The following is an 18,206-nucleotide window of genomic DNA, read 5'->3' as shown; positions in this document are numbered from 1 at the left end:
TAAATCCGATTTGTGCCACATTTATACATGTCACAATTCCACAATTCAGACGTAGACAGTGGCTGAAGGAAGCTGTGCTGACACGGTGGATGCAGATATCTGTGTTTTCTTTGACTTTAATAAAATTGCAGAAATTGGAATTGCAAAAATGATGGAAATGCGCTGATTTTGGAAAAAAAATCAAATTTATCGATAAAATGTTTTGGGTGGGTTGGTTTTTCGGCTCAACAGCACTGCAATGTTACTTACGAGTACGACTAAAAAGATGATGCTGTCATTTTACTTATCATGTGAACAAACTTATTTAAATTGGATTTTTATGGTGTTTCTTACTTAATGGAAACAGTGTTTACAAATTTTTTTTTCAGCTTTGGCAAGAAGCTGAAAAAAAAGCAGAAAGTATGAAGTAGACTAAAGAGCAGGGCATTCTGGGTAAATATAACCAAAACAAACATGGTTAGGTGCTTTTGCCAAAGACCAAAGAGAAATACAACAATCTCAAAAATATGGTGCCACTCCATTTTTATTTAGATTTCGTGAAGAAGGAAGTTTAGTTCATGTCGTTTCATTCACTAGTTTGTGGTGCAGCACCACCACAGGTGAGGAGGTGAACAGGTTGTGTGAAACCGAACCCCATTGGCTGAAAATGTTGCAATTTTGATTACCAATGAAACCAAGTTCCATTGGACTATCATGTGTGAAAACACCCTCAGCAGGGCAGATAATCCTGATAGGGGCAGGATCGTTTACTGTGAATTTAAAAACAGTCTGCTTTATTTGCTTGACCTAACATTTATCAAGTTTACTGTGAAATAGAAACCTGTTCTTCTTTAAGGTAAAAAAAATCCCTGTTTAGTCGTCCCCGTCAGAACTAAAACCTGGTCTCAGCCGAATCTTTACTAACTCTGTGTGACATTGTTTTTTTTCCCTGTCATCAGTGACAATGGCCATTAATGTTCACTAGGAACAAATCCCTGAAGCGCGGTGTCAGAATATGATGGACAGCCTTCCCTGAGGAAAGGAAGCTGTTTTAGAACCGGATTAAAGCCTGTGGTAAACAAAGCACATATGAGTAGGATGGTGCACGTCTGCACACTTGAGGAACCATCCTGTATGGTGTCTTCTACCCTGGCCTCACATGACTCTGACTCGTCTTCATTGTCTTATTTTTTTCTCCTCTCTTTTATCTTCTTTCTTTTCCTTTTCACTCACTATCTTCTACCTTTCTCTCATCCCTTCCCCCGTCCCCCATCTGTGGGAAGCTGCCATTGTGCGCATGTCGTAGATGAGTCAATTTGTGGAGGCAGGACGGGCACACGCTCCCTCCCGCACGCGCGCGCATCCTGTCTCCCACGAAGGCATCTGTTTCAGTCTGTCTCTCCGCGAGATGCAGCACCAACAGAGGGGAGAGGGGGAGACGACGAGCCCGGGGAGGGAGGGAGGCAGAAGAAAGAGAGAGGTGTGAGGAAGGAGAAGAGGCAGAGCTAAGAGAGAGAAGAAAGGACGGAAATAAGAAAAGAAAAAGGAGTGAGCGGAGAAGAAGCGGGAGGACGACGGGATGCGGCTGTAGCAGCAGAGCTTGTGACTTCTGAAGAGTTTCGCCTCGGAGATGGTTGAGTCGTATCATCCTGGCGTTTGACTCTGAGCATCTCCAGCGCGCGAGCGTGTGTTTGAATGTGTGCATGAAGCCATGGCGAGTGCTCAGCCGGGGGTCCACGCACTGAAACTCCAGCCTCCCTGCGTCTCACACACCCTGAGGAACGGAAGCAACTTCATTAAATGGGATGAGGTAAGAATGCAGACCCTCTCTCCCAGTACCCATATAACCTCCTTAAGTTCTTTACATGTCTTTCTCCTATACGGTGGAGAATTGAGTACTTTGTTTATGAAGTGACTCAGGAATTTCATTGAATCCAGTCCAAGCGAATTAATATGGAGTGTGAAAAAAATGAGGAGGAAGAGGAGGAAATGTGCCATGTTGTCAGATGTGTTTACTGTTCATTTGTTGATTGAGCTTTGGCAGTAAGTACCTGCGTGCGCCGCGCCAGATAGGACTGATGGTGTTAACTGCATTTGCAGTCAGCTACTGTTTGGCCACCTGTTGGTGCAGAATCCATTGGCATGTCTTTGAGTGTGTGTGTGTGTGTGTGTGTGTGTGTGTGTGTGTGTGTGTGTGTGTGTGCGCGCGTAGGTGTGTACATGTATACACACTCAAATGTTCTCCATCAGCACCATCAGCTGTGTAAGTGTGGATATTAGTAGAGTTATGCCTGAGAGTGTGTTGGTATGCTGAAGTATATAGCCTTGACAATGAGGAAAAGCTGTCCAGTCGCTATGGCAACTGGTATGGTTAGCAACATACTAAACTGATATGAAGTGTCTGTGTGTGTGTGTGTTTATATATATATATATATATATATATATATATATATATATATATATATATATGCATCAGGATGCTGAAGTATTTGACATCATTTTGATCTCATCATTAGCAGTTGGTTTCTACTTCCTCTTGTAGGCTATGCTGTGATTGGCTAAGAGGCTCCAAAAGCAAATAACATGACCTTTTCAAAGAACATCCTAAATAATTTACACATCTCCCAAAGCTCAGCTATATAAATATCTTAACTCTAGATGCACTCATTGGAGCTTTGGACAATTTACAATCTCTGCTGTGTTTTTTGTAAAATGTTGACTGATTTTATATATATATATATATATATATATATATATATATATATATATATATATATATATATATATATATATATATATATATATATATATATATATATTCCCTTCTCACCCTCCGCGGGTGGTCTCTCTCTCTCTTTCATCTTCTGAGCTCGGGTCCTCTACCAGAAGCCTGGGAGCTTCAGGTTCTCCTCCAGTATCTTGGCTGTGCCTAGAACTGCACATTTCTGGACTGAGATGTCTGATGTTGTTCCTGGGATCTGTTTGAGCCACTGCTCCAGTTTGGGGGTGACTGCCCCGAGGGCCCCGATGACCACAGGCACCACTGTGGTCTTCACCTTCCAGGCCTTCTCCAGTTCCTCTCTGAGGCCCTGGTATTTCTCCAGTTTCTCATGCTCCTTTTTCCTGATGTTGTGGTCACTTGGTATTGCTACATCCACCACAACGGCTTTCCTCTGTTCTTTATCCACCACCACAATGTCCGGTTGGTTCTCCATTACCATCTTGTCTGTCTGGATCTGGAAGTCCCACAGGATCTTAGCTCGGTCATTCTCCACCACCTTTGGGGGTGTTCCCCACTTTGACCTCGGGGCTTCCAGTCCATATTCTGCACAGATGTTCCTGTACACTATGCCCGCCACTTGGTTATGTCGTTCCATGTACGCTTTCCCTGCCAGCATCTTGCACCCTGCTGTTATGTGCTGGACTGTCTCAGAGGCCTCCTTGCACAACCTACACCTTGGGTCTTGTCTGATATAATATATCAGGAGGCAATATTCCACAATAAGTGTCCTAGCACTGCTAATCCACCTCATTTGCTTTTGCAGCTGCAATTTAAATCTGTCAGGCCCTATGGTTAAAAAGACGTTGAAGTAGGGAATAAGATCCATGCCTTTTTTGATTGATGGAAGAGCTTCATTTTCAACTCTTCTGGGATTTTGGCTACACAATTATAACTGTCCAAAAGTAAAAAACAAATAAAAGTAAGCGTAACCAGAGAGAATCACTGGCCTAACATGTAGCGCTGCAAACAACAAACTAAGAATTTGTTTATTTCTTAATTTAAGGATCCCCATTTGTCTCTACTACAGTTGAGACTATTTCCCATTAGTAGAGACTATTCTTCCTGGGGTCCACATCAACATTACTATAAGAATCCTTTACAAACACTCCTACAAAGACATAAAGGTATTTCTTAAGACACAAAGTTAAATTAAGCACAAAAAATAAAATAATACAATCTAAATTAGCTAAGCTATTGTAACATGCTAATTCTTGCAGTGAGAGGTCATCACTTTATTACATAAGAAAACGATGTGACATCACAATGTGTATTTATGTGAGTAGGAATGCAGACGCTGCTTATGGGTGCTTACTAAACAGCTTCCTTACATGTAAAAGGTCATGGTCAATTTATCTTCCTTTTTGTTATTAATTTTTTAATAATAATGCTGTGCTCCTTTTTATGCTAAATGCTTTTTATATAACTACACAAGAAAGAATAACATTTTTAAATGCAGATGAACACACAACTTTTAATTTTTGAAATAGTGACTAATAATTATATTAGTGTTGTTCTATGGACATACAGCTGGATCACATCCAGCAGAGTTCCAATTGGAAGCTGCCATGGGATGCTAGCTGAACATGAATGCTCTCAAATGAGTTGCGTCATCAGAAGTTTATGCTAGTTTCTAGTAAAATCATCTTTTAACACTGATGAATCAACACAGTTTTGTGTCACCAGAACAGGTGGACTGATTGCATAATTTGTATAGTAGAAAGCTGTGATCTGTGTGATGAGACACTTATCAGGATTTTATAAAATGTTTCTTTCACTTCTAAAATGTTTTCTGCAGAAAGACTCCTCTTCTTGTCACTGACTCCATACATTTATATATTTCCAGGATTTGTCAACAGTTACTCCAGTGACTCTACATGTGGATCCTCATGGATTTTACCTCTTCTGGACTGACCAAAACAAGGTGAGGAACTCACACTATTACCTGATGCAAATAATATAGAACCTTGTGTCCATGATAATCCGTTACAAAAGAACTCAAGGTTTTAAAATGAATGTTTATGAGTCATTAAGTCATCCTTTAATCATATATATCAGTAATTATTACTCATGTTAATCAGTAATTGTTCCTCATTCTTATTAGCTTAACTAAATGTAAGTTACATTCATAAACATTTTGGGCTTTTTCAACATTACATAATTGAATATTACCTGTTGTTCCTTACATAAAAAAATGTTCCATTTATTTTTCACACAGCTACTGGAAAAGTAACGCAATAGTAAAATTTTACACATGTAAAGCAGACTTAACATTTTACCATGTAAAAATGTTACATGGTATTTGTAAAATCAAGATGAATTCATGTTCATTTTAAACATGAATACAAAATAATGAACAGGAGAGTGTTTCAGGGCATTTCTGGGTCCATATGTAAGCACAAAAAGGAGACTTGTAGCTTCTGGCACCGTTGTGAGTCTTTTAATGGTTGCTTTCATCTGGGAAGCAACCAAAAAATGGTTTTAACTAAATCTTGTCTTCTTTTATTGCAACCAGTATGCTCGTTATATTGATCGTGTTATTTTCAGGTAAAATTACTATGAAAATTGGTTTGTTTGGTTTACTGTGGTGAAAGCTCTGTTTAAAAACAAACAAACAAACAAAAAAAAAAACTGGGCTAGACATTGATTCGGCGTTTCCCCCAGAAAACTTGCTAAGCCTGGTGGTTGGGGTGCCGAGGCGGTCCACCGTGTTTTTGTATTGAAAGATGTTAAGTTGACAGGAAATGTAAAAATATTACTGGGTAACTGTTATGTTGCAGGATAACATCGCCAGTGAAACGCTACTTATATCCACAACTAGCCTTAAAAGCAACAAATCGAAAAATGCAATTAAGATGAATATCAATTATTTGCACTTCTGTTTAATCCTAATTAAGTCAACAGCTCCCCAGGGCTTCAGGGGCCCAATAAATGCTAATATTTTAACGCAGACCACAGATATAGAAATGTAACATTTGTTTATTGAGATTATCAATGCTGCTGAATTTGATTTAATGGTTTCAGCATACATAAATTAAAAGACTATAAATTGTTTAACATTCAAGTTTAAGATTTTAATGAGCTGGCAAGTTTAATCTTTGAGTTTGAGCTCTGTTTGCTCACAAATACAAATTAGTAAACTCCAATTATAACTGATTGTTTTTTAGGTTGGCCAATTAAACTACTCCCCCTCTCCCAGATTAAATCTAACACAGGAGCTCTTAGAGGTGCTGATGTTTTTAGCAGCAAGAGGGACCCCTAAGTCAAATTCTGCTCAAGGCCTCATACAGCCTTGGACCGGCTCTGCATGATGAGAGATGGAGAGATACCCTAACAAATGGGAGATTTCATTTAATGCTGCTAATGTGGCTTTAGTAGCTCTTCTATTTAGTGTCGAGTTTTAATAAGTGCTACAGAAGCTGTCTTGTTTGCTTAAGCTTATGGGATGAGTTTCTCAGATCTCCGTGCGACCGCGCGTATTAACTCCAAGTAGACAACGCATTTGATATGATTTGATGCATCGTGTAACCGGAAAAATAATACTAAAAATAATAATACAATAATATAAAACCAGCTTGATGCGTCACTACAAGCAGAGCGCAAAATTTCCTCACCGGGCTGAACTTGCTTGATGATCGGTTAGCGCTGATTCGTTAACCACTAATGCAAGCCAACCAGGACGCATACATAAACTTTGTCAGCGCAGATGTAAATGCCGCACATAATTCTTTGTTCACAAACATAAATCATTCTCACCACTCCTCAACTCGCTCCTCTGAAAGCGCGACTACAAGTTATTCCTGCTTTAAAGTAGAGCTGTGCAACCAGAGCTAACGCAGTGGGTTTTAAACTCTTAACTTGATGTAGAGTTCTCCAAAGAATAATAATTCCTCACAGGGGGTTGATGTAAATATCCATACAGGTCAGCCTGTGTCCAGTTTGAGTGAAAGGAGGCGCGCGCGATCAGCACAGAGGTAAACTTCAGAGATCAAGCAGCGGTAGCGCGCGAAGCAACCGACAGAGGGTGTGATTGGTCCGAGAGCACTGGGGTGAAAATGCATCAAATATAAACCTATCTTTTAGGAGTAAATCTGCTCAGAGCAGATTTATTCAATTATAAGAATTTTTTTTTTCTTTTTCCAATTATTAATTTTTCTAAAAACAAAAACAAGCAGCGCTTAGCCTGACGTGGGGCTGGGGAGCTTATAATACATTAGCAGGGGGAAACCCTTACTAACAGTTATGCTAATTGTAGCTGCTGGCTAACATAAACACAAAACTGACTCCAAGTACTTACCTGAGTGAAGTTGGCCCCCCACCTTCTTCAAATCAGACAAAATTGGTGTCAAACGTTTGTGCTACGTTTGTGCTGGTTTGTGCAGCAAAAATTTTCGTTTGTGCTGCTATCATTTTAAAGATATAAAGAAATGTTTCCAGAGGTCATCCAAGGTCAACCAACCCCCCACCTTCTTCAAATCAGACAAATGGGTGTCAATCAACTCAGCTACGTTTGTGTTGGTTTGTGCAGCAAAAAATTTCATTTGTGCTGCTTTGGCTTTGAAGATATTAATGAAAGTGTAAAGGTCAAAAGGTCAACCAGCCCCCCCACTTTTATGAAATCAAACAAAATCGGTGTCAAACATTAGTGCTATGTTTGTGCTGGTTTGTGCTGCAAAAATTTTCGTTTGTGCCGCTGTCATTTTAAAGATATAAAGAAAGTTGGATTTCATAAAAGTTCACGGGCTGGTTGACCTGTTCACAGACGTCAGGGTTTTTCCCAGACAACTTTATAAACCCGGTGGTAGGGGGCGCTATGGCAGCCACCCAGCGACCTACCGTGTTTTTGAGTGAAAAATGTTTAAAATTTACAGAAAATTTAAAAAGATGGCTACGTAATTATGTTATTGGAGGACACATATGGTAAGACCATAAAGTTTTACAAAAGCCAAGCATAAAAAACATAAAATTTAAATACCCCAAGGCTCAATCCTAGGACCCCTTCTTTTCAATATTTATATGCTCCCGCTGGCTCAGGTTATAGCAAGAAATAGGATTAGCTACCATAACTATGCGGATGATACACAGCTTTACATCACGATGTCACCAGGTGACCCTGAACCCATCCAATCACTGAACAGATGCTTAGAACAGATAAATGTGTGGATGAGCCAAAACTTTCTCCAGCTGAACAGAAACAAAACTGAAGTTATTATCTTTGGACCGAAAGAGGAGCGAACTAGAGTCAATGCTCAGCTTCAGTTATTACAACTGAAAACCAGCGATCAGCCCGAAACCTGGGAGTAGTGATGACCTCTGACCTGAACCTTCAGAGCCACATAAAGACAGTCACAAAGTCGGCCTTCTATCACCTGAAGAACATCTCCAGGATTAGAGGACTGATGTCTCAGCAGGATCTAGAGAAACTCATCCATGCGTTTATCTTTAACCGTATTGATTACTGCAACAGCGTCTTCACAGGTCTGACTAATAAATCAATCAAACAGCTGCAGCTGATCCAGAACGCTGCTGCTCGCGTTCTGACTAAAACCAGGAAGATGGAGCACATAACACCAGTTTTAAAGTCCCTACACTGGCTCCCTGTAGCTCAAAGAATAGATTTTAAAATACTGTTGTTAGTTTATAAATCACTGAACGGTTTAGCACCAAAATACATTAAAGATCTGTTATTGCTGTATCAACCATCTAGACCCCTCAGATCTTCTGGTTCTGGTCTCCTTTGCATCCCGAGAACCAGAACCAAACGAGGAGAAGCAGCATTCAGTTTCTATGCGCCACGGATTTGGAACAAACTTCCAGAAAACTGTAAAACAGCTGAAACACTGAGAGCCTTTAAATCTCAACTTAAAACTAGAGGTGTGCCGATCGATCGGTCACCGATCATAATCGGGCCGATTTTCGTGAAAAAGTGCATGATCGGTGATCGGCGATCATTGGCTCTTGTTGCCGATACCGATCATGTCATTTTGCAGCCTGCCTGTGCAGCTGGTCTCCTCTTTCCTTCACACTGCGCAAACGCGCAGCAACAAATCCTAAGCGATGTGGAACTATAACGCACTGAGTGAATGGGGAAGTTTGCGTGTTGCGGTGGAAAATTGAAGCACGTCAAAATGCATCAACACAACGAAGCTAATACGACATAAAAACAATGAGATACTTGACGGAGTTTGGCTACATCGAGGCTCACTGCAGTAAAAAAGACATACGGAGGATCAGACAGCAGGTAAAGCAGCGCACAGCTACAAACACCCGGATTAGCATGACGGTCAGAAAGCTAAACAAATAACCCGCGAAATAATTTAAGTCTTCGAGCTGCGATGTCAGACGCTGGTTCTGCTCTCCTGTTGAACCGCTGCTACGCTACAGGTAGTAATATCTGACAGACGGAGCTTCGCTTCTGCTCCACCTGGTAGTGACTCTCACACCGAACCTCTGCTTAAAGCTGCAGCATCTAACTAAAAAAATAAATTTTACATACGTATTAAAACTTTTGCTGTCCAACCATGAGACAGATAATCTCTAAAAAAATAATCAATCTCCTCCCTGATCTGCATAATTACTCCGCTCAGTCAGAAACAGCCAATCAGAGCTAGCAGTAATCAGCTAGCCGCCATGCTAACAGGAAGTTTTCATTCAGTAACTCTGGTTGTTTATTGTATGGAACCTATTTTTGCCTTTGAATGTTAAGTTTTATACTTGAATTTTTTTGGCAATGTTGAGAGGTTTTATTTTGGCTCTTTGCATTATTTAGCCTCTTCAGAGCCTTCATATGTTTTCAGTCTGTTAAAGATAGTATTACCGATAGCAGTAAAATTTGCACAATGCCTGTTTTGTTTAGTTTTCTTCTTGAAAAAAGTTATTAAAAGCAAGTTTTTGTCTAAATTAAGGTGAATTCATGGGTCCTTTTTCCACATAATGTAACCGGTAGTGTTTATGATAAAAAAATAAAAAATAAAAAAATAATTATGTGATCGGTATCGGTGATCGGTATCGGTGTATCGGCCCTCATGGGTGATCGGTATCGGTATCGGCAGGAAAAAACCTGATCGGAACATCCCTACTTAAAACCCACCTGTTTACAGTTGCTTATGGCAATTGATGCCTTCAATGTATTTGCGAGTGACTGGGGGTCATTGCGCGTATATAAAACCCTGTAAATTATAGACTCTAACAGGTAACCAACTAATGCACAAAATCCGCGTAGGACAGCGAAAGTCCTAGCGCAAAATTTTCGCGAAACAGGCGGACGGAGCCTGGTGCTGCAAGGCTGGAGGCCTTGTCCTGTTAGGCTGCGGGGCCTGGCTAATACCCGTGTTAAGAAATGGAAGATCTCAGTAGATCATATAACTTGATTGGACAGGAAGTCCAACAGAATGATTTTATCTTTTCTTTTTATCTTTTTATTACTTTCTTTTTATTTTTCTTTCTCACTGTTTAAAATTATGTAAAGCACTTTGAAATGCCTTTGCTGCTGAAATGTGCTATATATACAAATAAAATTTGATTGATTGATTGATTGAAATAAACAGATTTTTTTTGTGCTGAAGTTGTTACTGTGTAGATCAGTAAAGACAGGCAGTGAATTTAAAAAATAAAAATGACTCCTGACTTCAGTCTCCCTTTGTGTTCACGTACTTACCTTACTATGTTACCATTGTGCTTCCAGCCATTTCACCAAAGAGACTCTTTGACTGGTAATACTTACTGGTTTATTAAAAAAAAAAAACTATAATAAATAAACAGTGCTTAGCTTGGTGGGGGCGCATGGAAAACCTGGTGGCCTGCCAAACTTACTGAGAGAAATCCTGGATGTTATGCACTTGTAATAAAACACCAATAAAAAAAGTTTACTCTGAAAAAATAGGGACAGGAGTTTGCTAACAGTGTTAGCATCCAACAGTCTGTCTCTATCTTGTAAGCTACAAGTACAGCTCAGTTCGAAACAAGCAAGACTAAAATGATTGTCTCGATTCATACAACAGGTTTTCTCTCTAAAGTAAACACTTTTTTTACTGGTTGTTTCTAAATACTTGTGTTTGATTTGTTTTGGTTGTGTTATTAGGACACAGAGTTGTTGGATCTGACCTATGTGAAGGATGTCAGAACTGGTAGAAGCACCAAACCTCCCAAGGTACCACCAGCTGTTTCTTTCCACTCTCCTCAGCATGACTTTTTGTCCTGAGCTGTATTTCTAATGCTATTTATTTTTGAATTTAAATTTTCTGTTTGCCTTTTGGTTCTCTGTGCCCCGTCAGTGACCTTGCCCAGTGAGGCTTCTCCTAAAGTTGTGGAAAAGCTAATGTTTTATTCATTCATTTTTATCATATTTGAAGTTCAATTCTCAATAACTCGTAAGATTAGCATACGCATGTTTTTTATGTTTGGTTGAATGTATTTACTTATAGGCTAAAGAATGATATGTATGATTATTTTTATCGTGTAAGTTTTGTAATTTTTTTTTAACTAAATAGGTCATGTGAAATTTTTACAACATATGTTTTTCTGTCCTATGTAAAGAGAACTTCTGCATTTCTGCCTAAGAAATGAATGTATTTTGGGTCTTCTGTATAATGAAGTTTCCAAGTAGTCTTGTAATAAAAAAACAGAACAATCATTAGAAATGTATTAAAATTTTTGTAAATCTTAAAAAAAAACATGTCTGTTTTCCAAATTTGTCTAATAAATTAAATTAATTGGTGAATGATTTAAAATCTCTTTATTGCTTAAATGTTTACAGTAATCTTTCTAAAACCACCATCATCACTATGAATCCACTTCATCTAACATTTTTCTTTCCGTGTCCTCTGACAGGAAGCCAAGCTCCGGGAGCTGCTCGATGTGGGAAACCTCGTTGGTCGGTTGGAGAACCGCATGGTTACCGTGGTCACCGCCTCAGACCTGGTCAATGTCGGCCAACTGAACTTCATCGCTTCGCAGGAGGACGAAGCCAAGGTAAAGAGCTGGTTCCTGCTTCTGGGACAGTTAGGGGTGATTGTGATGTTTAGGATGATGAAGATAAAATGTGTGGGCTTTATTTTTGTTTGTTTTTCAGTTATGGTGTGAGGAGGTGTTTTCTTTGGCTACTAACCTGCTGAGCCACAATCTCAACAGAGACCACAGTCTGCTGAAAGCGTGAGGCTGGACACACGCGCACACATTACTGGAGAAAGTCAATATATGGATGAAAAATATTTTAAAACTTTGTTAATAAAAATATTGCTGATGTGATACACTATGGATAAATTGTGAGTAAGCTGATGTTCTCATCCTGTCACCATATAAATGCTAGAGGCACAAAGAGTCGTGAAACTGATTAAGACGCAAATTACAAAAAAGTGACATGATAATTGAACCACTTTCACTAGAACCACTTTCTATGATCTTAATTTGAAAGGGAATCTCTTAGCAAAATAGTCCAAGTAAAAAAACTTTTTTTTTACTTTATTTTATATATACATTTATAGTCACATGTAAACAAGCTTCTAAACGCCATAAGTCATTAAAAGTCCTGGCAATGACAGGTGTAAACACATTCATGAGATATATTTATAATGCAGCCATGATGGTGTCGCTGATCATCTATCAGCTATCAAAGGAAACGTCTTATACAGGTGTTGGAGCAACAAGCCCCACCTACTTGGGAGCGGCCTTATATGCAGCTTTTTCAGGAAATTGTAGTCAGTAATTTTACAGATGAGTTATGATTCAACACATTGGAATGACAACGTTTTATGAACTGTGTGATACTGTGAGAGCTCTGGTGGAGCCAGCTGCACTTTGTCAGAAAAACAAAAACAAGCCATCATCCTCCTACCACTTCCTGTCGTCTTCTTTGCTGTTTCTGCCGGTAGTAACATCCTGCTGTTCATCACGTGACTTGTGTGATGTAAAAAAAGTGTTTCAATTGCAGTTTTGCAAAATGCATCTATTTGGATACAGGCCAAAAAAAAAATCTCATCCTAGTGTCAGAACGTTTTATTGAGTTTGTTCAAAATTAGCATGCTTCCATTAAACAAATTTAATTTTGTAATTTCTTAATTTCAGTTCATGCAATTTTATAGTTGCATGGAAACGCAGTTACTGAAAACATGAAACTGGCGTTTTCAAAAATTATGGTTTATGTTTTCCAAAATGCCCAATCTGTGTGAACACACAGCCTAAACGACAAAAAAAACCCTTTGCTTACACACCTAAACTCTACATACCTGTACTCATCTACACATCTAAACTCATGTGATTTTCTACAACCAACTGAAGACACAGCAACTGTGGGAAAGAAGGAAGTCTGGTCAGATTAAAACAGAGCTGAACTCTTTTGCATTCATGTTAATTGCAACCTGTGATTGATGATGGGTAAAGATGGATAAAGCTGGTAGAGACATACCCCAAAAGATTCAGCTGTCACTGCAGCAAAAGCTGATTCTACAACATATTGACTCAGGAGGACTGAATGCAATGACCTGTCACACATTTCAGACGGTTTTTTGTTGAAAAATGTAGTCTCATAAAACCCCAACAGGGCATAGTAAAGCGTACAGTTGTAACTCAACAAATTGTTAAAATGTTTCATTACTTTTCTCTTTGTTTCAGGTATGTCAGGCTAACTCTTCAGCCAAACGCAGAGGGAAAAATTCCTGTGAAAAAGTAAGACTTTCATGATTACTTTTGTCATCGTCAGTCTGTGTTCTGTGTCTGAACATTAGGCTTTAGGCACAGAGGCTTGTAAATGTGAAGAAATAGCCTGAGAAAATCTGCAGAGACACTCACAAACTTAAACTTTGCTCTTTCGTGTCCCTTGCTTCCAAGATTAAACCTAATTCCATGTGCACTTGGGGAAGCAAAAACAGGGACATTATTCATGGAGGTACCTAATTCAGCACTGACCTGGTAATCAACCAGTGCCAGAGTTATGAGGCACATAAGACATTGTATGAAGGAAAGCTGCTTTTTAGAAGCAAATTAAGGTCAGTTGGTGTCTTGGAAAAGTAAAGGAGGAAGGATGGAGTTCCACAAAATTCAAGAGGTCTAAAGATGCAGAGATATTTATCAAAAGGGACTTATGCCAGAAGAGGAGGTAAAATAAAGGTAGAAGAGCTTTTATTGAGGTTTATTTAATTAACTTTGTTAAAGGTTCTAAATGAGGTCGTGCGTTTTTCCTATTGCAGTATTGGCCGGCTGTTTTCGTCGGACAGAAAGAGAATTGAGAATGCCCTCGAGAGCTGCAAGTTGCCATATGGACGGGTGAGCAGAAGTTTAGATTATAAAAAGATGCAGCCAACAATAGATGAAGGTGACAATGAATATAACACAATTTCAGATATTGGGTTCCCAATAGTAAACAGAAACAGTAGCAGATAAAATGATAATTTTTAAGCACCATGAAAATACTGACGTTAGTTCACCTTTGGCTAATGTCGTAAAAGTTAGCACCTTCTTCGTAGCTTCCTATTGGCATTAAATTACGGACCTCCTTCAGAGTTCCTTGGACTTCATTTGTTCCTCTGTCATTCAAAATCTAAATTACTTTGGCAAATCCAAATTGGGATTCTGTTAAAGCACACACTGAGGTTTATGAAACCAGAAACAAAGGATACAAAGGATTTCATTGGGATTATAGGGTCAATGGAAATGGAGCTATTCATGCTTTAGAAATGTCAATTTTGGACTGAAACTGTCCAGTTTTGTGTAGAAATAGGACCCACATGCAAAGAAGTGGTAGGCCAGAAGAACAGAGGAAGTCTCTGAAGGAAGCACTGAGAGGCAGACTCTGGAGATTTCCAGTGTGAAAACTACAGCTGGCTGGAGGGTACAACAGGTGGTCCTGGGGGTACAGCAGGTGGCACACACGCTCTGGAGCTCTGAAATGAAGTTTGGCCTTTAGGGCACTGAGTTGAGACTGACTAGGGAGCACTGGAGGCGTTCAGGAATGCTGTTCATGCACTCTGAGGTAAGGCATGGGCTGTGGATGCAGCCTGAGCTTAAGGACTAGAGGCCATCTGGGGAGGCTCAGGTGATGAAGGGAATGATAGAACATCAGCCGAGGTTGGCTGAGGCTCTGGGATAAACAGAGACTATAGCCAGTCTACAGAATGTTTGGTGAGGGCGGTTCCACCGGGACAAAAGAGGGAAGCAGAAGGACAGGCCTCCGCCACTGTTCCAGGCAATCGCCATGAGGGAGAGCAAGGCCAAGCCTCCCTATCATAATGAACCCACAGCACTGATTCAGAGGGGAAGATTTCTGCTGAGTCTTTGTGGCCAGATTCATCCATCATGTTTCATCTTAACATAGGACCAAATGCAGAGGAACAAGTAGGCAGGGAGAGTGATGGCTGAAAAACTGAAAATTTACTTAACTTACTGAGCCAAGTTCAAGCAATTGGAGCACTATGAACCACCTCTAAACTAAATACACAAAGAGCAAATCACAATGAAAAAGCAAGAAATTCAACAAAGACTAAACTGACACTAAAAGACCTTATTGAAAATTAATAAGCCACCCAAAAGAATCCAAATACAGAAACAACAATAAACACCCACAGCTTCAGACAGAAACACATCTGACTTAGCCGTTTTCCCCTCTTGATGTTACAGTTAAACCTGTTTCTGTGTCTTCTTTATTTGACCAGGGCGACAGCATCAAACTGGAGGACTTCACCTTGGATGTTTACAGGAACTTCTTGGAGAGTCTGTGTCCTCGTCCTGAACTCGGCAACATCTTCAAACTGCAGTAGGAAAACAGCATCCGTATCATTTAGAATTCTTTTGAACCTTTTTTTTAGTCAAGAAAATGTCTTACTAGTGTAATATTTGTGGGTGATTTTTATCAAGGTGTTTTGAATTTCCCAATTAACAGTAGAAGAATTTTCTTGAGGAAAATAGTCAGAAGCAAAAAAAGCTGAAGTCCTGTTTTTGAAGTAATGTTTGATTTTTGATTCTTTACAAAAGGCAACAATACAGGAATAATTAACATGAGATCAGTAGGAAAAAGACATTTTAGCATGAAGGGTTACTAGACCACTCTCGATGAGCTCCATATTTTTGCCCCATGGTTGTTGTGTGCTAAACTGACGGCGCTCCTTTCTGCAGAGGAGGCGAAGGTGGGGGGATGTCCGTCGATCAGATGACTGAGTTCATCAACAACAAGCAGAGAGACCCAAGGCTCAATGAAATTCTTTACCCCCCTCTTCGCCCCACACAGACACACACTCTGATGGAGCGTTACCAACATGACCAGGACAATCTAAAGCAAGGTATGCATAGTGTAAGCCTTCTTTATCCCAAGTGATTGAGATATGCTTAAAACACATTTTAATGTCTAAATATAATGATTTAAGAGATAGCTTGGTGTTTACATGTAATACTTTAGATAAAATAAGATGCATAAATCTAACTAAGGCAGGGGTCTCAAACTCCAGTCCTCGAGGGCCGGTGTCCTGCAGTTTTTAGATGTACCACAGGTACAAAACACTGGAATGAAATGGCTTAATTACCTCCTCCTTGTGTAGATCAGTTCACCAGAGTCCTGCTAATGACCTAATTATCCTATTCAGGTGTGGCGCAGCAGAGGCACATCTAAAAGTTGCAGGACAGTGGCCCTCGAGGACTGGAGTTTGAGACCCCTGAACTAAGGCATCAAAATGTTTTAGTGTATTTTTTAAAATTCTACACTTTGTTTCAGTCATCTTAAAACAAAAAGCATGTACCTAAAGATTCTTTGGGGCACCTCTGCAGAGCATCAAACCAGTCTCTGTTTCTAGAATGGGCTATTGGTTTTATTTTTTTCTCCAATGCCTTTTTTGGTTCACTACAACCGGCGCTACTCAGATCAATACAGTTTACCATTTGTGGTACTTGGTGTGACTACCTCTTACATTTTCTATTTAAAACCAGAAAGACTCATCTCTAACAAGTGTTGCATCACTTTTGCAAAACATATTTACTTATCAGGGATGAGGTCCAGACTAAATGCATTGATCTTCCAGTACCAATTTCTATGGTGGCCTGGAAGGTTCAACAAAATGCAAAAGTTATGTTAGCATTTTCATACAAATTCCCTTTTTAGCATAATTTCCTTTTAAGCATGAAATCTGTATTAGCATAAATTTATTTTCGGCAGATTTTCCGTTTTAGCATTAACTCCATTTTAACATAAATTCTCTTTTAACTATATTAAAAGACTCTTATGCCCACACCTGTTTCAGACCTAGCCACCAAGGTGCTAAAGCTCAAGTAGAGAGAAAGCTTCTTAACATATTCAGGACTGTAAAAAAAAAATCATAAAGTTGTTTTATTATAAACCATATAGAGGATTTTTAAGCCATTGTGCACACTTTTACAAAATATCTTTTAGCACAAAATAACATCTTTTCGTACTCATTCTAAATGTAAATTGTTTTTAACTTCATATGTTGTGTGACATTGTGTTTTTGTATGCATGTTGTCTTTAGGTGTTATCTCTCTCCAGGCTTTTTCCAGCTATCTGTCCAGTGATGAGAACGGTGTCATTCCTCCTGAGAAACTGGATCAGTCTGAAGACATGAACTTTCCATTATCACAGTATTTCATCAACTCATCGCATAATACGTACCTTACAGGTAAGGGACACACAACAAATATTAAAAACCCAACATACACGATAAGAAGCAATCACATTTGTCTTATTGTTTGAAGAAGTCACAGATCTAATTCACTGAGTATGATAAAATAAGCTGTAGGCCTGGCTAAGGGTTTAGCAAGTTATTCATTTAGTAAATAGCTGACACAAACAGAAATTAAGAGCACAGACAAAAAATGTATTGTTTGTATCCATATAAAATACTGAACACAGTGACATTTTAACTATGCAAAGAAAGTGGAATGTCATTCAGCTCTGTCACACCCCTTCACTTTATTTGAAGGGGTGTGAATAAGACTGACATAACACCTGTCATGAACATCAATAAGTCTTCATGAATAGTTATGACTGTTGTCATAAAACGTCATTCGGTAAATTATGACTCTTTTAATACAAAGTTGACATTATTCAAAATGTCTTTGTTATGACAACTTGATATTAACCAAGAATCATGTCATAAATATGTCATAATAGTAGTCATAATGATTTAATTGTTATTACACTATCAAAAGCTTTAACAAAACAGCGATTAATATTTCCACTACCTGAAATAAAGCAAAACAAGTAGGACCAACAATAAAGATTTCATTAAGCTTTATTACATGGTCAAATGATTTAATAATAGTCAATAACAATTTCTTTTATGTCAAGTAAAGTGAAACTAGTAGCAACAATTGTAAAGATGTCATTAAGTATTATTACAGTGTCAAATGCTATGCTAACAGAGTCATTGATATTAAGTCTTACCTCAAGTGAAGTGAAACACACTGGACTACTTATAACTACCATCATAACTGTAGAACAAACCCTTTGTAC

At 39.0% G+C, this 18,206-nt stretch overlaps 1 protein-coding gene across 1 annotated transcript in view; it reads left to right on the top strand.

Annotated features, from left to right (window-relative positions):
• Positions 1–1,154: 1,154 nt before the first annotated feature.
• The window catches only part of LOC106904663 (1-phosphatidylinositol 4,5-bisphosphate phosphodiesterase beta-1-like), a 50,171-nt gene continuing 33,119 nt past the window's right edge, over positions 1,155–18,206 (top strand). The window contains exons 1-10 of the mRNA XM_088001364.1: positions 1,155–1,789; positions 4,605–4,682; positions 10,839–10,907; positions 11,588–11,728; positions 11,829–11,908; positions 13,367–13,420; positions 13,942–14,017; positions 15,403–15,503; positions 15,863–16,026; positions 17,224–17,370. Of these exons, the coding sequence (XP_087857490.1) occupies positions 1,691–1,789; positions 4,605–4,682; positions 10,839–10,907; positions 11,588–11,728; positions 11,829–11,908; positions 13,367–13,420; positions 13,942–14,017; positions 15,403–15,503; positions 15,863–16,026; positions 17,224–17,370 (1,009 nt within the window). The 5' untranslated portion in view covers positions 1,155–1,690. The remainder of the gene's footprint in view (positions 1,790–4,604; positions 4,683–10,838; positions 10,908–11,587; positions 11,729–11,828; positions 11,909–13,366; positions 13,421–13,941; positions 14,018–15,402; positions 15,504–15,862; positions 16,027–17,223; positions 17,371–18,206) is intronic.

Source organism: Poecilia mexicana, unplaced genomic scaffold (assembly GCF_051168715.1).
Source record: "Poecilia mexicana isolate PSO_F unplaced genomic scaffold, ASM5116871v1 scaffold_20, whole genome shotgun sequence".
In the NCBI taxonomy this organism is placed as follows: Eukaryota; Metazoa; Chordata; class Actinopteri; order Cyprinodontiformes; family Poeciliidae; genus Poecilia; species Poecilia mexicana.
The sequence above is the reverse complement of the archived record's forward strand: the minus strand, read 5'-3'. Positions and strand labels throughout refer to the sequence as shown.